Source organism: Nuphar pumila, chromosome 7, assembly GCF_984573655.1.
Source record: "Nuphar pumila chromosome 7, dmNupPumi1.hap1.1, whole genome shotgun sequence".
NCBI classification, from domain to species: Eukaryota; Viridiplantae; Streptophyta; class Magnoliopsida; order Nymphaeales; family Nymphaeaceae; genus Nuphar; species Nuphar pumila.
In genome coordinates, this window is record NC_143255.1 from 114761580 (window position 1) to 114775682 (window position 14103).

Genomic DNA, 14103 nt, shown 5'->3' on the forward strand with positions numbered 1-14103 from the left:
AAATTCTCTATATTTTTTGGGCTGAAGGTGTAATCTATATGGGCTCAACAATAGTAGTAGAGAACCCTCCCCAAGGAAGTCATCAACGTCTCTTACTCTCTCCCTCTCTCTTTCAATCTCCATTTATATGTGTGCACTACGAATCTGCTGCAACTATATTGTATTGGGGCCAACAGATGTGGGCCACCTTTTTGCAGACAACTCTTGATTTCTCCCATGTGTCAGTGTAATCATACCAAATCAGGGAGTAGTGGATGTATTTCGAGATTAGAGCAGCTTGGGGTACGGTATGAGGAGAGAGCGAGGGGTCGTGTCTTGAGGAGGGTACACTGATGCGTTGACTACAAAGCCTAAGAGATATTAGGAGGCCATAAGTACGAGCCAGGTTTGGTGAGAGTGAGATGAGGCTTGGGACCAAGTTGGAAGAGGTTGCCCACCAGAGGTTCTTTTTGTGTTTCCTCCAGACCATGTTGAGATAGGGAAAAACAGTAGTGACATGAAAAGTGAGAGAAACAACCACAACTCCAAGGCTCCAGAAAGTTGAACGATCAATCGTTCGGTTCCACTTCCGGATTACGTTCTCTTTTATATATATATTGTGGCCTTCTTGAATAAATAACAAAAGAGGACATCATATATGCAGTGCAGGTTTTATAATAGTAACCTAATTCTAGAAACAAAGGTACTAATTCTAGCATAGGAAACTGTATTTCAGGCCAACATCAACAAATTTCAATCTCATGTTAAAAAAATAAAGAGCAAATGTTCTCTTTTGACACAGTTTTTTGAAATATAAAAGAAATGAGTGCCTGTGAAGCAACTTTCAAGTTTCAAGGGTATTCACTTTCAAAATTAAGCTTCCCATGTCTATGGATTGGATAAATTTGAGTTGTATTACTCGTGGTAGTTGTGACAAGTGACAAAAGCAAGCTGTGAAGGACTTGATGTGGCTCTACTCCGACCATATACTTCTTGGAGATGTTCATGATGATACTGACAGGCAAGAGATATAGCGTGAACCCAACTCTAGTGGCAGTGAAAAGCCTCATATATGTCAAAAACAATACACCACGTTTCCGGAAAACTTAGAACCACATTTATAAATTAATAAGCTTTCTTTTTATGTCTTAATAGCAATGAAACTAAATATGATGGATGCTAGGAAAACATCGAGTGGTGTTGCATGCCCATGCACCTCAGGGAAAGATGCCCCTTCTTTCAATAGGATCCAGTCATCCCCAAAATCATTCATATGGTCCTACTACAATTTAGTATTTCATTGTTGAAAGTTGTTTTTGGTCAGATCTCATGGCACGCTCAATCAAGATAGGTGGCTGAATTGCCAGAATGTGACATGTATTTAGTCTTTTTTCTTGGGTATTTTAAAAATCAACGGTTACTAATTAAGTAATTCAGCAAGAGACCCCATTTCTCTACTAACGGCATTTTCACTTGTGTTGTATAGGGGTAGGCATTAGGACAGTCTGCCTGCAATCTACCGACTGTTGACACCTTTCTAAAATATGACAGAGCTCACTGGCCCATAGCCATTCTCGTCTTGAGAGCCTGAGCTAGGCTTTGATGAATAACCCACTTTGGGATGTGCTTTGGTCTTGATGGGCTGTTAGCTGGCTGAGCTTGGCTGCCCTGCCAAAGGGCAGGATCGCCCATCGAGGCCGGTGATGCAGGGGCAGTGCCCGATTATTCGGGTTCAGAGCCGAACCTGTAAAGAGGCCAATGAGGCTTGGGCCTCAGGGCCCCTGGGCCCAAAAAAAATTTAGGGGCCCATTTTTAAGGCCCGAGCTCCCCATAAAAATTTTAAGGGCCCATTTTATTGTTATTTTGATTGTTTAAAAAAAATTCAGAGGCGCTGCCCCGAACTCCTGCTATTAATAAGGGGTTCATTTTTTCGCTCTGCCTCAGGCCCCATAAAACACAGGTACAGTTTGTTGGGATATCGATTGTCCGGTGTCACCGACTCTTGAAAAGCGGTGACCCTACGTAAAGATAGAAAACACAGAGCAAAAATACAGGGGACGCATACCTGATCCGGCCAATTGGATGTTGTGGTTACCGAAAATGGAGGTCGTCGGATGTTCTCTGCTCAGCCGGGCTGCAGCCACCACAAGAGCAGGCTTCCTTAGGCAGCCGGTGAGTAGACCTGTATTCCTCTACATAGGGTCGCTCACGATACCCTGTATTTATAAAGCATAGGGTGGGAACGGTTTGCGTAACTGTTTCTCCTTATCGTATGGTGATTTATCGGATGAATCATCCCTGATGTGGGAATGTATCCACATCGTTGATAACCACCACGTCAAACGTGGTGGTTAATCCAACACGGCTCTATTGGGGTTGATCTACCAAGTAGAAAGGCAAGAAGAAGCTGGAGGAGTATTAGCGTCAGGATCCGATTTGATACCATATAGATCACTTTTAGTTTTGTATTTTATTTATATAGTGTTTGCTGATAGTCTGAGGGCCCAAAAGCAGATGGAGTGCGCAGCCAGCAGCAGAGGCACACTAAATTTGTGTCTTGTGATGGCACCTGATCCTGTCTCACAAGCGCCATATATAGTACAAAAAAAACATAGTCCTGAGATTAGAGATTAGGGATGTCAATTGATTGGATATCCATCCAAATCCTACCCCAGTTGGTAATCCAAAATCATATCCAATTATAATTGGATGTGGATATGAATTTGATTTTTTGCTACCAAATCCAACAGATCCATATTTTATAGATATATGTATCGGATTACATGTAAAAAAAAAAAATGAGTTTGATATGAACTTTCCACCGTCTGAGTTCAAATCTGAATCGGAATAATCTATTTGATCAATATCCTATTAGCCAGATATAGTATTGACCACATCCAATCTGAATCCGAACCGTTTTCATCCCTACTTGCGATATTAGCCCCTCAAGGTACGTGGTTAATGTAGGTAAGAAGCCCCCAAGTAAAAAACTGTAATATTTTTCTTTTCTTACTTTTTGGAACATCTGACCCTATAGATATAATTTACTTGTGGATTAGCAGTATTCAGCTGTTGGATTATGGTATTCCAACATGTATGTAAGATTTTGCAAAGGGTTAAAAAATCAATGGCCTACAATACACTAAAATTTTAAAACTCAAAAAATCATATTTTTACGTCCAAACAATACAAACCAAGAGTCGATTTTTGCTAATTTGACCATGCTGAACACTTCCATGTGGTTAGATTTGGTGCAAACGTCTCACTATGAGGACATTATGGGGGCTTGTATTTCAATCACACTACTTTCTTTGCCCAAATCTGATATACTTTCGGGTAGTCCTCCAATTACCACCTCATTAAATTGTATTCTTGTCTTCACTTTATGATCTAATTGGTCCATAGTTTGCTCAAAGATATTTTCTTGTGAGAGAAAAATTTTAATGAAAAAGATAAAAGGAAGTTTGGTGAATATAGGAGGTTACCAATCACCTCAATAACATGACAACAGAAACCACAACTTTACAAGAGGGGTTTATGATACATGACTTGAGAAATGCCTGCAATCTCCATGCATACTACTACATAAAAGAAGAAAGACAGATGATGTGGGAATCTCATTAAGCATTTCAACTTCATTCATTCAGGTTCTACTATGCTTCTTGGCACTCTGATAACTTGAACCAATGGTGTCTCCTTGGACCATAGTTTGCTCAAAAGATAACTTGAACCAATTGCTCATAACTTTATTGTACTATAATATGAAAATTTATTCACCATCAAAGATGGAAATCCATACTGCAGACAGATGCGAATTCTCATAAGTTGGCATAAGAGTTTTGGCCATTATTAAAGGAAAATAGTAAAGAAAGTTTAGCCCTAGTTATGAATGCTAGTGTCCAGTAAACTTGGGTATGAGCACCAGTGGGTGATCCCTCTGGAGTGTAAGGCTAAAACTCTCCTCCAAGGGAAGCTGGCGAGGGTCCATTCCATTTGGTAGTGACCACTCGAAGTTGTGCACCAAGGCTGCCACAATTGATTCAACAAGCCGAGTCGCAAGCGGCAACCCGGGACACATTCGTCTTCCCGAGCCGAATGGAATGTATTCATAAAAAGCACCCATGTAATCCAAATTAGGGGAGTCAATGAAGCGTTCTGGCATGAAGGTGAAGGGCTCAACCCAGAATGCTGGGTCCCTTCCTATTGTCCATAGATTCACCAACACCTGGCAGCCTTTTGGGATCGTGTGGCCGAGAACTTCGCACGTTTCCACTGCACGATGAACTAGAAATGGCACAGGTGGGTGCAATCTAAATGTCTCCTTTAAGCAAGCTTGGAGGTAAGGAAGTTCTTTTAGTTTCAAATCCGTGATGGAATCCAGTGTATCAGTGTTGCTGAATGCATTAGAGAGTTCCTCGCGAAGCTTAGCCAATGCCTCTGGTTTTTTTATGAGCTCTCCTATTACCCATTCTATTGCACTGGTTGTAGTGTCCGAACCAGCAACAAACATGTCCTGCATTGTGCACAAAAGTTAAAGATCAAATTACCATATTTAGATAATAGAGTATGGCATTTTGCCATTCAAAATCTTATTTGAGTTCATGAACTCCAAACAGCGGGTAACTTTTTGTCTCTATAAATTTTCTTTTGTCTCTGTTATAGATCGTACTGCAAGTTTACCAGCCTAGGCTTTGCTCATGCTAAAATCGTAAGACTGTGTGCTTCATAAGAGCTGTTTTTTTTTTTTTTTGGGTAAGCAGGCTGGGGAATAACCACGCCAGATTTGAACCTAAGACCCCTTGATGATCTTACCATCCAACTATCCCATTCAACAACCAATACATTAACGAGTCCAACAAAATTTTAAGTCTGTTTTTTATAAAACCAAGCACCTTGTTCCGGACGGCCATTGAAAGTAGTAAGAAAAAAAATCTTATTAAAATCTTGATTCATATTAGTAAACATATTTTGTTGGTGAACACATTTCAGTTACCCTATTAAAATGTTTTGTGAGACTTACAGACTTGGATTGGAATTGGGTGCAATGTGAATGCACACTTGCACCAATCACCGGTACCATCATCATCTGCTGTTGTGTCTCACAGCTGAGGGATGGCACTGGATCAGGGCAGGGGACAAGGTCTCCACTTTCGCTCAGTCTCAAAATTCTACTCTTGATTTTAAGCCTCATCCCTGCCTTCATGTCCTTTATCCCCAGTCCAAACAGGGCGAGGTGGGGTGGGGCCCTATTTCCTTTCGGTCCACTTTCATCTTTAAAGAAGGATCAAGGACGGGGTGAGGTGGGGATTGAGGGAGGAAGTGTAAGTCCATCCCTATTTTTTTCATGTCCTCCATTCTCAGTCCAAAGGGGGTGGGGGAAGCTTAAGTCTATCCCCAATTTATGTCTTTCATTCTGGGTCCAAACTGGGTGAGGCGAGGCAGGGCTGGGCGGAGCCCGTTTCCCCCGGTCCACTGCCATTCCTACTTTTTTTTTTTCACGTAAAAGAATCTATTTTTCACGTTAGAATGGATCCATCATTTAAAATAGGATGGGTTTCATAGTACATTCAATTCTAACAATTCAACAGAACCGTTTAGTCATTGTTTGGATGTATGATGGAACCCTCTTTACCATATTTCTGGAATCCGTGTCCACCTTTTCCACTCATTTTTCCATTAGCGAGGCCCACGTCCTTTTGTTTTTTATGTCACTTGTTTCTATTTTAACTCTTTTATATGTTTGGTGAAACAAACAAACAACAACAAAAAAAAAAAAAAAAAACGGTGAAAATACTTTCTAAAACGCATTTTTTTTCAAAGGAAAAAAAAAAATCTCATGAGAAAACAGTGACGCCAGAAACAAACGTCCACCAAACTGAGAAAAGGATTGGGCACTTACCAGAAGCACCGCTTTGATTTGGAGATCACTGAATCCACCAGAAAGCAGGACCTCTAGAAAATCATCACGGTGCTTCACCGCTCCACCCTTCCTCTGCAGAATGATGCCTTCCCATACATCGTATACTTGCCTGATGCAAGCTTCAGACTCTCTGTACAATCCCTGAATATCAAGGCCAGAGATCGCCGGAAAGAAGTCGGACACGTTCGGCGCAGTTGCTATTTCAATCATCCTCCGAATCAATCGCTTCATCTTGCTGGTACTTCCAATTGCACCCTCTGCATCGTCTGAAAAGGTGGAAGCAGCCATCAAACTGAAGATGGTACCAAACACTGCTTCAGGGATGTTGGTTGCCTTTCCCTCGTTGGAGCGAAGGTGTCTCACCAACTCCTCCACCTTTAGGTGCCTGAGATGTGCACCGGCTCGAAGCATCTTGCCTGAGAACAGCTGATTGCGGCAGACGGTTCTCAGTCTCTTCCATGAATCGGTGCAATCAGACCAAACCAAGCTGTAGTTGATGTAGCCGGGGATTCGACCAGCTTGGGGTAAGGCACGACCGGAGAGAGAGGGGTCATGAGTCTTGAGGATGAGGGAAGCGACGGAGGGTGAGGAGGCGACGACGACGCGCTGAGTGCCGAGCCGGAGGGAGATGAGGGGGCCATAGGTGCGAGCTAGGTTCGCAAGGGTGACATGAGGCTTGGGACCTAGTTGGAAGAGGTTGCCCACAAGAGGCCAACCTCTTGGTCCGGGTGGGAGGTTCTGTTTTTGTTTTCCTATGGGCCTTGAAAAGAGAAGGAAAAGTAGAGCTAGGAAAAGTGAGAGAAGCAACCACAGCTCCATGGTTGAAGACAGGTGAGTAGAGCAGAGTTCCTCAGCCTCATTGGAATACGGCTCCCATCATTTTAAATAGGATAGGTTCCATCATACATTCAATCCTAACCATCCAGCAGAACAGCTAGCTGTTCATTGGATGGCTAGGATTGAATGTCCATGTTCGCCTAATTGAGTTGTTATCTCTTGAAAGTGGGAGCAGATCAGGTCATGTGGCATAAAACTGATTCCTCGGTCAAGGTTCACTTGATGGATATATATGTTTATGGGCCCCACTCTCATGCTTCTGAGATTCATGGTTCCCATAGAATGAATTGAGGTCATCGGTGTTTAGTCCTAGTTGCCAAATTGGTTGAAAGCTATGGGAGAAGGGAGAGGTGATTAGGAACCTAACATCAAAAACTACATAAAACTAGTGATGGCAGTGGACAGGAGAAAAATGGAACCCCAACGAGGATGAAGGTGAAGATGGTGGTTAAAATCAAAACCCGTGCAGGCAGGGGCGTAGTAGCTAGGATTCATGTGAGGGGGGGGGGGGGGGGGGCAAACAGGGGTGTAGAAAAAAAGGTGGTGTGATAGTCGGTGGTTCGTGGGCAGCGCCCCCAAAAAAATTTTTTTGAGATAAAATAAAAAATGGCTATAATTATTAATAAAAATCTATTTCATATGGACAAATCAGTCTTTTTCAATCTCAACATAAAGTTCTTAAACATTATCCAATGGCAATATATAACACTGGTGCGATAATTTGAAGTTCATAACAATGCATAAATTTTATTTATGACAAAATAAATCAAAATAAGAATGTACCAACATGTCCAGCTATTGATTACAGATTGGTAATGCACGTCTGAAGATATATGTGGAGTATAAGAACCTATTAGACATTGCCACCAAAAACAAATATTCAACAAAATTTCTAAGTGCTTCAATTGTAAAAAGTGATATAATAATCAATGTAGTTCTAAAGATAGAAGAAAAAAGAGGCAATTATAAGCATAACAATGACATCCTGATTGACTCACTAAAGCATCCAGAAGCTTGAAACAAGTTAAGAAGAGCAATCTCCTAAAATTGGGGCTACATGTTTTAACTTTTCCAAGTGAATAACCAGAAGAACGAATTAATTTTGGATCAACACTGCCATGAAAAACATCAAATTATGTGGTGGTAGCAAAAACCATCATGTACTGATTCTTCAGTCAAGATTCACCAAGACACTGTACCTTGAATATAACCACCCAAAAAAAAGATAAAAATGTTAAAGAAACTAAACTTGTTAAGAGTGAACATTTTAGTGCTCTTTGTTCAAGGCTAGATCCGGATCACAGAATTCACTGGTCCAGCCATCAAAATGCAAAAGTAGTTCAAATGAACTAGATCACAGGTCCCTAGCGACCCAGTTCACCATAATCAGTCAATCCATTTTCTTATTGTTGATGCAAAAAAATGAATCTACATTCAACGTCTGAGATCACTAGGTACTTAGTGAGTGGCAACCAAATCCAAATAAGATACTGGGCAAATCGAAACAAAGACCCAACTGTTCTTTTCAATTTGTTCCTCTATTTCATATGACCCACATTAAAAGAACCTATTTTCCAAGATTACTTTTTGTTAAATGAATTGATGAAGACAGATTTTCGTTTTCAACTAATGAAGAAAGACGATGAGAATCAACCTAAAGAAGAGAGAGTTCGATTCGAAGATCACTGGCCGAGTTTTGCTGAGGAACTCTGCAATTCACCGAAAGCCGACACTGAAGCCAACACCGAAAGGGAACAAAAGAAGCACTAGCGGCGGCGATCGTATCTGGATTCCGCCGGCGTCATCGGCTGTTGCAAGCAGGGAGAGAGAGATGAGTGAGAAAGAGAATACAATACGTAACAGGGGCCCTGTTTTAAAACCCTATCGGGTTTCGGATCTGGGTCAGGTCCGGCCCGAGTCCGACCCGGCTTCTGAGGCAGGACTGGGCTACAACCCAATCCTGCCCCCCCTCCTAGCTCAGCCCCTGCGTGCAGGGATGGAGATGGTGATAGATTTATGCTTTTCTCTGCCCCACCCTGTCCTGGTCTTCAATCTGCCTACCTTGTCCCTGGTCCTTCTTTAGGAATGGTAGTGGACTGAGGGGAAACAAGGTCATGCCCCGCCTTGCTCCCGTTTGGACCAGGGATGGAGGTCATGATTTTGAGATGGGGTGGGGGTGGGGGTGGAAATCTCGTCCCCTACCCCGGTCCACTGCCATCTCTACATAAAACTTATGGTTTTACTTTGATACATGGCCTTCTGGCAGAAAAAACAAATTGAATCACATGAGAAAGTTTTATAATAAGAACATGATTGTTAAACGAAAATACGAAAAAAGTGTACTTTCAACATCAAGAAGTTAGCCCAAAAATGGTTCCACGCGTAGTGGGATGGGGCTTAGGCCATTAGGCAGGTTCAAATCCTATGAGCATCACCCTTTCAAAAGCCAAAGTGTAGCGAGTCCTTGTGGGTAAGGGGTAAGCTCACAAAAGTTTTTGTTGTTAAGATAGTGATTGTAAATATAGCAGGTAGAGCTAGCACGACTAGGTCTCTGATCTTGAGAGTGGTTTCTTGGTGTAAATATAAAAAAAACTTCAAATAAGTTATATTTTATATTAAAAAAAGCAAAATCATTATAAAGTTTTAAAAGCATGAAAAAACTGACTGTAACCTCATAAATGAATTCAACATGATTGATTTAATAAGAATTGACCCTTGAATTATACTTTTTTGGTGGATAAATAAGAACTTTTTAAATCACAATGAATAATGAATGAATTGACAAAAAATACTATAAACAAGTCGAATACGACAACTCAAGCGTTGATCATGAACAATGTACATCACATCCATAAAGTCAATTTGATAAAAAAACAACTTTCGTCTAAAGAGGGGTACGAAATCGTGTCGGGTTGGCGGGTCGACCAGACGGGTTGGCGGGTCAGCATACCTCAACCCGAACCCGACCCGTTTATTAAACTGGTCGGTTGTGGCAAACACGAACCCGACCCGTTTAATAAACGGGTAACCCGACACGACCCGCCAACCCATTTACTAAATGGGTTGGGTCGGGTAAACGGGTGCTCAAGTTTGTGGGTCGGGTTGGCGGGTTGACGGGTCGGGTTGGCGGGTCGGCGGGTTGGCAGACGGTTGGCGGGTTGACCCACCCGCCTAACCCGTTTATTAAACGGGTCAGCTGGGTTGGCATACCGCCAACCCGAACCCGGGATGAGAGGCAGTTCAAGAGGAAGGAAGAAGGAGGATGTTGTGGTGAAAACGGATGGTCTGAGGGTTTCCCTTTAGTCGATTTTGAAAGAGGAGGATGGAAGAATCGAGAAGGGGGAGAGCTTGTTAAGGATTTATGGCTAGCCATGAGCGGAAGAGGGGGATGGAGCGAGAGGGGAAGTCGGCAAAGGGGAGGAAGAGGTTTCCAGAGGGTCGAGGGTATGCGAGAGAGAGAGAGTGTTTTTGTAACCCTAAAAAAAATTTTTTGTTAAAAGCTTTTTATCAAAGGGCGAGACTCTGTTTTTAAAGAATTTTTCAAAAGGGTGGTCCAAAAAGTTTTTCTAAAAAATGGTTTTAGTTAAAAGATGTTTTTTAAAAAGTGGTTTTCAAAAATATTTATTTTTATTTTATTTTTTTCTATTTTTTCTATTTTTTTGTTCTTTTTCTTCATTTTCTATATATTTTTTTGACATTTTTGCAAACAAAACTCTAAAATCATGGAGTTTCTAAACTATCTATAAGATTTTACAAATATTTACAAAAGAGGGCTTTTACTGAGAATTCAAGGTTATTCTTTTGAAAAATTTCTTCACAAAGTGAGTTTATATCCAGAATTTAAGGAAATATTCGAGGTTTAAAACCTCAAATCGAGAAATACAGAGTTGTGGATCCAACAGGATACCAGATGGGCTATCTGAGCCTTTCAAAATTTATTTTTGGTATTTTGAAATTTTAATTTGAAAATTTAGATAACGAGGCTCAGATTACTGGATCCAGATCCGAAATTGAGTCAGATATATAAAATGGATTCATTTGTTGCTCGTATGACTCCTACAAAGTAATAATTAGAATATGAATTAATAATTAAGAATTACAATGTTTATGATAACATAATTCAAAGTAATTTGTATATTACAATATTTATTAATATAATAAATACATATCGTTGTCGCTCTCATCTTCTCTGATACAAAATATCCCGTGCTCTTACGTTTATGTGTTTCAACAAACGCATCCTTGTAAGGCACAATGTTTCTTTTTTTTGCTTCCTGTAATGTGACATGATATAAAAAATTGATTAATAAGTATGCAGAAATACTCACAAATTTGACTATATATATATATATATATTGATGACTTACCATTTTTTTCTGGTGGCACCTAAAAGTCCTAGATCTACCTGTGTGTAGATGCGCATCGGGCATCACTGCTCGGTTTTGTGCAGCTTTTGCTGAGCGATTTTGAAAATCATTGCCTGCCCATCTATCGCACATGCCCTCCCAGTAATCTCTCCTCATGGCCCTTCCACTGCAGTAGATCATCTATCCCACCAGCTGCTTTTTTTCTTGTAGTTTTCATATTGTGCAGCATGTCGGCAAATCGATTGGCAGCCGCCTTCTGCCACACTATCCTCGTGTCTTTCTCCTCGTTTGCACTCACTAAGCGATGTGAGACCTACAAATACTTTCAGAATGTTAGCACACATTTCACTAAAATATTGCTTGTTATGATAAATAATTGCATACCATGAATGAGAAAATTAAGTTGTCTAACACCTCCTTCGAGTACTCTTTCCATTGCGCTACCGGTCCCGGAAGATGATGTAGTAATGACTTCGTAATTCCTCGTATTACTTCTTGTTGCTCAAACCTCGCACTGTATATGAAAAGATACACATTAACAATCGACCGTCAATATACATTTTTTATAAGTTAAATATTGAACAAGTGACAATGAAATACTTATGATCAACCATCGATATATACTATTTGAATTACTTGTCGTGGGTCGCACGAAGAAGACCTTGCATCCGGCGTATGTAGGTCATGTGTAGGCAAAATTGCACCTACAGAACAATGGGTTAGAAATTCATATAATGTAGATTTCAACTAATCAAATATACAATTATTTAAATGATATACCTATCGAAGGAGCCCGTAAAGATGAAGTCTCAGATTGGCTACCACTGGATGCTGGACGACTGTGTCTTCCACGAACCATATTGTGACAAATTAAAATATACTAACAATACATTCAAACATTACAACACATTTAAATATATTCAAATCATTCTAATCATTCAAATCAAATTGAAAAAGCCTTCATGCAAGACATTCAAACATTGCTACACATTTCAATATATTCAAATCAATACAATACATTCAAATCATTCTAATCATTCAGATCAAATTGAAAAAAACTTTATGCAAGACATTCAAACATTACAACACATTTCAAGACATTCAAATCATTTAGATCATTCATATCTAATTAAAAAAAACTTCATGCAAGACATTCAAACATTGTAACACATTTCAATATATTCAAATCAATACAATACATTTCAATACATTCAAATCATTCAAATCATTCAGATCAAATTGAAAAAACCTTCATACAAGACATTCAAACATTGCAATATATTTCAATATATTCAAATCATTCAGATTATTCATATCAAATTGGAAAAAAATTCATGCAAGTCATTCAAACATTGCAACACATTTCAATATATTCAAATCAATACAATACATTTCAATACATTCAAATCATTCTAATCATTTAGATTATTCAGATCAAATTGAAAAAAACTTCATGCAAGACATTCAAACATTGTAACACATTTCAATATATTCAAATCATTCTAATCATTCAGATCATTCATATCAAATTGAAAAAAAACTTCATGCAAGACATTCAAACATTACAACACATTTGAATATATTCAAATCAATACAATACATTTCAATACATTCAAATCATTCTAATCATTTAGATCATTCAGATCAAATTGTATTACAAGTTGTATTTCACTAGCTCGTGAATGACTCATCATCAAATTGTATTACAAGTTGTATTGCATTGTTAGTCACATGTGATGCTTAGCACTAAGCATCACGCAATTAGCTCAGCTACGTACTTGCAACGAACAAATATACAAAACAATCTACTCCCTCACATCTTGTAAGACAAGGAGACAGGGAAGAGGCTCGACCCCTCCCTGACAAAAAAAAAACAAGGATGGGGATGATCCTGCTAGGCTGCCTGTCTGACAGTAATCGTGGAGGCAAGGGGCGTAGCCCCCTTGCCTGTCGGAAAGACATGGTGGCAGGGGATTTGCCCCCTGTCCACCAGGAAAAATAAGGAGAGGCAGGGGGCTCCCTCCTGCCTGACAACAAGAAGAAGGGGCGACAGGGGCTTGGCCTCTTTCCTCTTGTCGGCCTCCCAGCAACCATAGAGAGAGAGAGCGGAGGGCACAACAGAGGTTGCCGACAACCCGAAAGAGAGTCAGAGGGGCGGGGGGGGGGGGGGGGGGGGGGGCATCGACCTCTTATCGGCCTCTTGGCAACAACATAGAGAGAGAGAGAGAGAGAGAGAGAGAGAGAGAGAGAGAGAGAGAGAGAGAGAGAGAGAGAGAGAGGAGGGAACAATAGGTTGCCGGCCCTCCGGGAACCCGAAAGAGAGAGAGGGGGGCAAGAGACGCGGCAGTGGCTACCGACCTTCCGACAACAACAGAGAGAGAGAGAGGAGGGCACGACAAGGGTTGTCGGTCCTCCGGCAACTCGAAAGAGAGAGAGAGGGGGAGGGCACGACAGGCGTTGTTGGCCCTCCGGCAACCCAAAAGAGAGAGAGGGGGAGGGCACGACAGGGGTTGTCGGCCCTCCGGCAACCTGAAAGAGAGTGAGGAGGGTGAGAGACGCGGTCGGGAGCCACCGGACTTCCGACAACAACAAAGAGAGAGGGGAGGGCACGACAGTGGTTGTCGACCCTCTGCTAACCCGAAAGAGAGAGAGAGAGAGAGGAGGGCACGGTAGGGGTTGTCGGCCCTCCGGCAACCCGAAAAAGAGTGAGGGGGGCGGGCCCAAAAAGAATAAGAAGAAGAAGGGTGGGGGGTCACCTTCAGTTGTCGGACGAGAGGTCGGCGGCCAGCGGGCGGGCGACGAGAGCTCGATGACCGACAATAGAAAAAAGAAGGGGAAAAGGGGCTCGAATTAGGGATTTACGAGAAATTTAGTGACTGATTAGCGACAGCCAAATTCTGTTGCCTACGTCGTTGCAAATGTGCGACAGAGTAGCGACAAACATTTTTTGTTGTTATTCCATCGCTAATTTGTGATGGAGATTGAGACAGAATTTGTACG

General features: G+C 41.2%; 1 protein-coding gene across 1 annotated transcript; it reads right to left on the reverse strand.

The window, feature by feature from the left end:
- Window positions 1–3724: 3724 nt before the first annotated feature.
- LOC149833029 (putative (S)-N-methylcoclaurine 3'-hydroxylase isozyme 2) lies at window positions 3725–6752 on the reverse strand. The gene is made up of 2 exons (XM_090012686.1): window positions 5879–6752; window positions 3725–4492 (listed from the first exon to the last, which is right to left on the reverse strand). Exons 1-2 carry the CDS (start codon window positions 6716–6718, stop codon window positions 3872–3874), a joined length of 1461 nt encoding a protein of 486 aa, XP_089868812.1. The 5' UTR covers window positions 6719–6752; the 3' UTR covers window positions 3725–3871.
- Between the last annotated feature and the right edge of the window lie 7351 nt (window positions 6753–14103).